The sequence below is a fragment of the Corylus avellana genome, chromosome ca4 (assembly GCF_901000735.1).
Source record: "Corylus avellana chromosome ca4, CavTom2PMs-1.0".
Taxonomy (NCBI): Eukaryota; Viridiplantae; Streptophyta; class Magnoliopsida; order Fagales; family Betulaceae; genus Corylus; species Corylus avellana.
In genome coordinates this window covers 14650055-14658815 of record NC_081544.1, presented here as the reverse complement: position 1 = coordinate 14658815, position 8761 = coordinate 14650055, and the positions used below count along the sequence as shown (strand labels likewise).

The following is an 8761-nucleotide window of genomic DNA, read 5'->3' as shown; positions in this document are numbered from 1 at the left end:
CAAAATACAAGGCAAAACTAAAGCACCCTACCTACTTGTTTTTTTGGGACAAGTACTGATTTTTTTTTTTTTTTTTTTTTTGATAAGTAATAACAAATCTTATTGAAAGCGAAAAGGCGCCCTAAAGTACACCGGGAGTATAGAATAGGATCACCTAACTAGAAAGGGAAAAGCGAACAAGAAAGTCATCATAACTAATCGACACTGGGAAAACAAGCGCCACAGTCCAAAGGTACAACGTATGAAAGCAATAGGATAATAAGTCTTCCAAGGAACCCTCCAAGTCCTCAAAACACCTATTATTTCTCTCCCTCCATAGACACCAAAAAAAGCAAGTAGGCACCATCTTCCAAACCGCAGCACTCCCCCTCCTTCTCGAAGACCACCAACAGGCGAGCAAATCGGAAACCCGTCTCGGCATCACCCAAGACAACCCAAACCGACCGAAAAATGCGCACCACAAAGCATAAGCTACCTCGCAATGAAGAAGAAGATCCACCGTCTCCTCATTCCTCTTGCACATACAACACCTATTCATCACAATCACATGCCGCTTCCTTAGGTTGTCTAGAGTCAAAATTTTGCCCAAAGCTGCCGACCACACAAAGAAACTCGCCCTCGAAGGAGCTTGTGTGTGCCACACACTCTTCCAAGGGAATCGCCTCCCTTCAGTACATGCCAAGGAAGCAAATAAAAGTTTGAACTTGAAACGGCCTCTTTTGGAGGAAATCCACCACAACCTATCTTCACACCCTCGTCTTACTCGGGCAAAATGCAACACCTGGAAAAAAGAGGCAAATACATCCACCTCCCAATCATGGGCCCCTCTAAAAAAACTAACATTCTACTAATTAGAGCCACCCCGTACCTCCAAATGAGCCGCAACTAAGGCATCCTTCGCATAGGCAATACTGAATAAACCAGAGAAAGCTTTCTTGAGAGCCGTATCTCCACACCACAAATCTTGCCAGAAGTGAACCCTAGTCCCGTCCCCCACCTCAAAACGCATAAAGCCTTGGAAGTGTCCCCTTGGAAAGGGCATTAGAGCAAAGGTCGTAAGTTCGATCTTTGTCTCTGTAAATTCAACCCCTTCCCCCCACTATTTCAATTAAATATTTTATGCGTTAAGCTTCACTTATTAAGGGAGAGTTTAAGCTCACACATGAGGAGTGTGAGAATATAAATGTGATTAAATTAATTGTTTCCTATTAACTTAAGTTTTTCAGACAAGTGGTGATTTAACAAAAATTACTACAAGAAAAGATGCTCTGTTTGTTGCTTTAGAAAATAATATAGAAGGAACACAGTGACATACTGAGTAAATTTCCACTTAAATATGCTAGTTAATAGTATAATTAAGTAAAGAACAATAAGTGAAAAGCTTTGGAAAATGTTGTAAAAGGATATTGTTTAGGACATAAACTCACAGATTTCCAAACGGGGCGTTCTGTGCTGCACCACCAATGAAACAAAATCAGCACATGCAAAAGTCAAAAACAAAGTAAAAGGTTTCTCAAACTGCAAAAATATAATATTAGCTTATGTCAAATGATTATTTTACAAGTTCACTAAGATGGTAAAACCAGATACTTTTTTATTGATATGTAAAGTATATGGAATGTGGAGACCATTTTCTCTAATATACTGCCAAAGTACTACTAATTCAGAAGAATATTTCATATACGAAAAAAATAATCTAACAGAGGGAAAAAAATACAAGAAAAAAAAAATTATAAGAAACACTTCCGTGTTTGACTCACTTCCTCTAGTTTACTCTCCAATGAACATCTCCACTATATTCTCTCTCCTTTCAGAGCTTTATTCTGTTTTATAGGTAGAACTACTCACTTTAGTATAAGTCCCAATCAAATCATTATGGTAAATTGAAACTTCAGTAGCTTTGGGCTCGCTATTTTTTTCTTGGAGACCAAGATTATAGAATTTTAAAATCTGCAATCAAAAGTTTGGTAATAGAGCACCTTGATCTGAGGTTATGCACATGATTATTTCTTTAAATATGTAACAAGCATTTCTTCAAAAATATCACAGATACCAAACTTGACAACAAGTTTGAAGATTATCCAGGGAAAAAAATGAAAGCATATAATAAGCTATTAAGAATCTGCAAGAAGGCCAAAAACACAAAGTTCTAGCCGCTCTCTTATAAAAATAATTCCATGATGATTACAACGTTGTTCATTGTGTCGATCAAGTAATGCATGTTGAGGAAGAAATCATTGTTGATTGAGCACCAGCTTACTTAATATCAAGCCCAACAAGCCAATTACACTTTCCAATTAATGATCACCCCACTTAAGACGTTATTATCCAAATGAAATTCATTTATACCATGACAAAAGATAAATTACTTTACGTCTTTGTTATTGCTTCCAACAGATTTTTTTTTTACAAATAATCGAGATATCATCAAAAGCGTAAGGTGCCCCCAGTTACACAGAAAGTATACAGGAAAAACCGCCCTACTTAGTAGGGAGTCCAACAGAGATGGTTAAATCAGGTCGTCTCCAAGTTCAAGTCACACTATAGGAGTCCAAGTTCAAACCCATGAATGTTTTTATGCATCTTCACTTCAAAACACAAGATCAAGTTTTTCCCCAATGTGGAGTGTGGGGTACATATCAGTTAAGGTTGAAGAGCAATTTCTTCATGCAGGAAACCAATAGATCAAGAAAGAACACTTTGGGGCTGATTTGGTTAATTTTTGGTCTTCATGAAGGCATATTATATGGCTCAAGTCAAGTATTTGGTTTGGTTCATAGGTTTTACTAAGAGGGCTTTGTTTTATGTTGTGGTACTGCAATGATCATACACATCAACAATAATGAGCAAAAAAAAAAAAAGAAATAGAAGACATTGAGACATAAAGCAGGAGGCAGAGTAGAAAGCATGCCGCTTAATTTCATCAAATTAAGATGATCTTGGTGATTGACAAACCGTCACGAACCAGAAGAAAAGGAAGAAGTTTGCAGGAAAATTATACAGACAGACATTTAAACCTTAATAATGTATTGATTGTACGTTATTAACACTACGAAAAAGGCTTTCATGGTAAAAATCTCATTCGCGGAAAGTCAACGCCTATTTCATTAACAAAATAGAATTCGCAAAAGAAAGTGTAAGAGAAGTTTCAGGGCGCTTAACTGGTCGGAGATCTCAGTGCGGAAGGTCTGCTCTCCAAGAGAAACACAGGCGAGCCACTTGTCCTTGAACTTCATCTCCGCCTGCAACCTCCAAGAGATTAAAATAAGGAAAACAAAAAACTATATATAAAAGAGAAACAAAAAGGAAAAAGAAAAACATACGCGAATGAGAGTGAGAAGAGCAATTCCGGCGAAACCATCATCAGCGAGGAGTTTTTGATAAGAGGAAGAGGAGCCGCTACTACGTCCATGATGATGACGATGAAGGTGAAGCCTCTGCTTCAGATGAGAGATACGGGATGAACCTTCTTCTTTGGAACCAGAAGGTGAATCTTCTTTCGAGCTTCCATGTCCCATTCTCCCTCTGTCTCTCTCTATCTCTCTCTCGGATTAATTCCCTTTCTTTGTTCAGAATATCCCGATCCTCATTGTATATCCATCTCCATGATGTTGACTTGGCAACACTATCACCGGTTCACCATCACGTAATGGCATTTTCGTAAATAACGGTCGTATATAATATGCCGTGTATAGTGAAAAAAGGGATTCGGCTTCTATGCGGTACTACGGCATTGCTGTGGTAGCTCAAAACTGCACCATTTCCCATTCTCCCTCTGTCTCTCTCTTTCTCTCTCGGATTAATTCCCTTTCATTGTTCAGAATATCCCGGTCCTCATTGTATATCCACCTCCATGAATCATGATGTTGACTTGGCAGCACTCTCACCAGTTCACCATCACGTAATGGCATTTTCGTGAATAACGGTCATATATAATATGCTGTGTATAGTTAAAAAAAGATTCCGCTTCTATGTGGTAGTGCAAACTACAGCACTGCCGTGGTAGCTCAAAACTGCACCATTTGGTCTAGTTTTGAGCTGAGAATAATTGTGGGCCCCATCCACTTAATGGTTTTTTAAAAAAAAAATACAATAAACAAATCATTAAGAATTAAAAATTATAAAACAATCAATAAAAAACTAAAAACTAGAAAAAATAAAAAACAAAGGAGTGCCGCTTGGCCAAAATGGGGTGGCCGGCCACCCCATTTTGGCCAAGGGGGTGGCTGGAGCCACCTCTCATGGGGGTTTGGTTTTGGGAGGTTTGATTTTTGGGGGTTCATCTCTTTTTCTTCGTCTTCTTCATGCTCTACTAGGTGTTCTTGTAGCTCATCGGTGACCTCTGGGCTTTGTTCTGGGTTTTCTTCCACAGCCTCATCTTGTTCCTCCATAACCAAGTTTGCTTCTACTTATGGGTGTCCATGCTCTTCACCATCATTTCCACAAATCTCATCCCTTGTTACCTCAGTTTCGACCCCAAATTCTCTTTGCCTTTCCTCACCCACTTTAATGTTCGCTTGTTCTTCTTTCTCATCTTTCTAATCTTCATCTTTATCTTCATCCTGATCATCACCCTCGTTCTTAACAGGTAACATTATGAACTGGAGACTCCCAAAATGGATTCGGTAGGTCCGTCATTTTCACTGGGTCAGATTTGCCCTTGGGGTGGTCCAGTCACGTGGATGAGGTTTTAGAACTCATAAAGAAGACCTGGTAATCCTCAAACCTGGCTAATCCTCAGATTGAACCAAAAGCTCCATAATCTTTGTTTCTCATGGTTTTTATTCCACCGTCTAAACCCAATTTGTTTTTCTTTGTTCCAATGGCCATGGGTGGTTTGTCCACCCCCAAACCGGCCATGTAAGGTGGCTCCAGCCACCCCTTGGCCAAAATGGGGTGGCTGGCCACCCCATTTTGGCCAAGAGCCACCCCTTTGTTTTTTCTACTTTGTTTTTTTTAATTTTTTAATAATTTTAGTTTTTTAATGTTTTCTTGGTTTTAGTTTTTTAATGTTTTTTAAAAGTTTCAATATTTTTAATTATTAGTGGGCGGGGCCCACAATTATTCGTTCCATATGTAGTTTAAAACTGCAACTACAACAGCTATGCGGTAGTGGAATCCTAAAAAAACTGCTTCTGAGCTTCCACCAGTTTTCGACAAAAGCAGGTTAGATTTCGGATATCGTTTGACTTTCGACTGCAACTTGGGTCAGTGGAGTCCAAGTGGGTTCTTGATAATTTCTACCGGACCAACTAGTTTTATATTTAAAAACAAAAACAAATGGGCTTATGGCCAGCATGTCCATGTTTGCCAATTGATCAAAATTCAAATAGTATCCTGTATTATAGCTGATATGATATTGAGCCAATTTCGTGTCGTGGGAGAACGTGCTTGGTGGAGAGAAGACGTGTTTAGAAAGATGATGTGTTTGGGCTAAGCCAAAAATATATCCACACATGACCCACCCCCTAAACTCGACCGTGTGTTTAACTCCTCTCTACACAATGGTTAACCCAGCCCACAACCCCCAACTCCCAACTTAATTGCCCTAGTTACTTCCCTTGACGAAACACATCAGCAACCCACCAAAGAGTGAACCTGCCTCTCTTGCGCAAGGACGTTAATCTACAAAATCCACAGCATCTCGGCAAAATCTTCAATGCCCCCTGCATCGGCCTGGTGACTGGGTGTAATACCCCAACTTTTTAAATCGCTTTACAAAGAGTTTTAACTCCTTACTCAACAAGTCGTTAGCCTTCTAAACCAGCCTTAAACAGAAAACCCTAAGCCACCTTAGCAGAATCAAGCCCTAAGCAACTTTTAGAAGAAAAAATCCCAAAACACCCTGTTGTCCACAATTACCTACCTAAATTAATAGGCAAATAATTGGATGTTTTACCCGCAAGTGCACGAGGTCAACACAATAGTATAGGGTGCAAGTACAGGGTCATTCCCACGATGATTGCTAAATTTTGCTTAAAATTAATTCCAAAAATAAAATAAAACAAAGATTGAATTTGAGTTGATAATGATAAAAAGGTAGGGCTTTGATATCCACCACTAATTATATTTACCTAATATATCAATATGTCAATGTTTTGATCATGTTATGAATATCTAATGTTTGTCAACCTAAGGGCATTGGTGTCTACTCCTTGAGCTATTGAATTTCCTAAGTAATGAATTAGGCATGGGTGTCTACCCTAATTCTTTTCTTTCTTAAAGGATTTAGTATGGGTGTCTACTAAATTGTTCTTTAAGAAAGCATAAAACTATAGAAATCGACAAACACATGAGGCCTAGGGCATGGGTGTCTACTCCCGGTTCCCCATGTTGATTAACCCAAGAATCCGGTGTAGATTTCTTTTGTTACTTATGTTAAACCCAGGACTTGGTCATCCAAATTGATTTAACTAACTAGTCCATACCACATGCATATATTGATCAAGCACACACATATGAGGAATTCATGAAAACAATAATTAATCAATTTAGATATCACAACAAGATCATCACAATGGCGCCAATATTGAATATCAACTAAATATAACTAGAGATTCAATCTAGCCCTACTAAATAAATTAGTTACACATAATAAAAATAAAATTAAAAGAGAAAAGGGAAAGAAAAAACCGAAACGTAGCCTCCAATTCCTCTCCCCACAGTTGTGTCTTTTCCAGCTTAATTATTCTCATGGTTTAGAGGTCTATTTATAGGGCTTTCGAAGTCCTTGTTACACTAGTAAACCTATGAAATTCGTAGGGTTTTACTCCTATTACAAGTGGGACTTGGAAAACCCTAATATGGAAGGAAAGAGAGTCTGTCTGCAGCTTCTAGAATTCTCCGGCGCACAGATGCAATCGATCACAAGTCTCCTGTGATCGATCACACTACTAGAAACTCCAATTTTTCCAAAATTCTCTCTTTGAGCCCAAATCTTCCAGCTTTACTTTCTTTTCTACCAAAAGCCTACAAAAGCAAGGAAAACACATAAAAAAGCTAAAATGACATAAATTAACTAAAACTAAAGAATTAAAACTTGTAAGTTAAGGGCTAAAAATATGAATATTTTAGCACTTAACACTCTCAATAGGCGAGCGCTCTCCCTGGGGACCACACGAGCGCTCGTTTGAACTTCACGCCACCCTCGTGAAATCGTACTCTGAACACTTTTGGCCTTTTGTGAATAGTACACGAGCGCTTGCATGAATAGTACACGAAAGCTCATTGACCATTTTTCAAACCCTTGATTAATTCCCGAAACGCACTTCTGAAAAGCATTTTTGGCTCATTGTGAACAAAACACAACCACTTGCCCATGGACCACACGAGCGCTCGGTCCTTTTTGACAAAATTCCTATTTTGCCCTCAGCTTCCTTCCCCTATAAATACCCCCACACCCCATTCGACCATAACCCTTATTTAGCCTCTGAAGCCCTAGAGAAACCATGTTGCCTTGATTCTTGAGTGTGTGTGAGGTTGTGAGTAACCTTGGAGAAGAGAGAAGCATCCTTGGGAGGCTTGCTTGTTGAAGTAACTACTATAATCCTTTATGTTTTATGAGCTTCTTGATTTACAATGGCGTAGTTATTAATATCTAGAAGTTCTAAGTTTTACTTAGTGTTATGATCATTCTCTTTAAAGTTTCAAGTTTTAAAATGCTATAACAAGTCTTTTTGCCTTTCTTCATGAAACAAGAATGATTTTGAAAAAGTTTTTCAAATCACCTTTGTTTCCTTCAAAGTTGTATGTTTTGCACTTGGATGTGCCTATTTCTTAAAAAGAGGAAGAAATGTTTTCAAAGGCTTTTTAACACCTCTTTGATTCTTTGTGTTGTGTTTTCTTGTGGTACTTGTGTTTATTTTGAGCCTACAAAGAGAAGTACCTGTAGTGACCCAAATAATTAACTACACTTAGGTAGCTTAGTTAGAGGGTTAATTTGGGTTTTGGGTCCACTAGGAACAACTGGAAGGGTACTTAGGGTATTTTGGACTTTCTAACCGCACGTATGCTAGGTTTGCCGGACGTACGTTGCTGTCGTTAGTAGAAGACATATGCGGGGAGGCCACCGTACATATGCCTACAAAAAGTACAAGGACGTACGATGGGGGAGCATCGGGTGTACGCTACTTTTCGGAAAACCTCTGGATAATACCTAGATGTACGATACAGTCTTTGGACCGCTGGATAAATAGTACAAGACGTACGCCCAATAGTACCGGACATCCGCTACTTTTCAAAAGAGTTGGTGAGCGTCTCCAGCTTTTCTCCTCTATAAATACTAACCCTACCCTCTCCCTTTTCTTGTTCAAACTTGCCCCTAGGCTCCTAGGAACCCGTTTTTGAGTGTGTTCTTGTGAGATTTTATGTTTTGTGGAGAAGGAGAGATGTTTTCTAGAAGGATGCTTCTAGAAGGTAACACTCTGCGCTTAACTTTTCTCTCTAAGTCGTTATGCTCTTTTAATGTTTTCTATAAAGGAAATGATTAAATTAGAATTTCTCTAATTGGAGTCAAAATCGGATTTGATTCAAATTTGGATTCTGCACATGTCTTGGTATTTTGACCATAACTTTCAGGTCAAATATCCGATTGAGGTGATTCAAGTTGCATTGGAAAGCTAACTCAAAATGATACAAATCACTCTGAAATAGCAGTTTCCTCATTCGGATTACCGCTATGCCAAAATCATCTTGTAAGTTAAGAACGCAAATCTGGACGAATCATATTCCGATTTGGACTTAGGTTATCTTTATCCTAATT

General features: G+C 38.7%; 1 protein-coding gene across 1 annotated transcript in view; it reads right to left on the bottom strand.

Annotated features, from left to right (window-relative positions):
* Positions 1–3742, bottom strand: part of LOC132178107 (phosphatidylserine decarboxylase proenzyme 2-like) — a 30014-nt gene extending 26272 nt beyond the window's left edge. Inside the window, exons 1-3 of the mRNA XM_059590563.1 lie at positions 3324–3742; positions 3163–3242; positions 1428–1452 (exon numbers count right to left, since the gene is read on the bottom strand). Coding sequence (XP_059446546.1) covers positions 1428–1452; positions 3163–3242; positions 3324–3518 — 300 coding nt within the window. The 5' untranslated portion in view covers positions 3519–3742. The remainder of the gene's footprint in view (positions 1–1427; positions 1453–3162; positions 3243–3323) is intronic.
* Positions 3743–8761: the final 5019 nt, after the last annotated feature.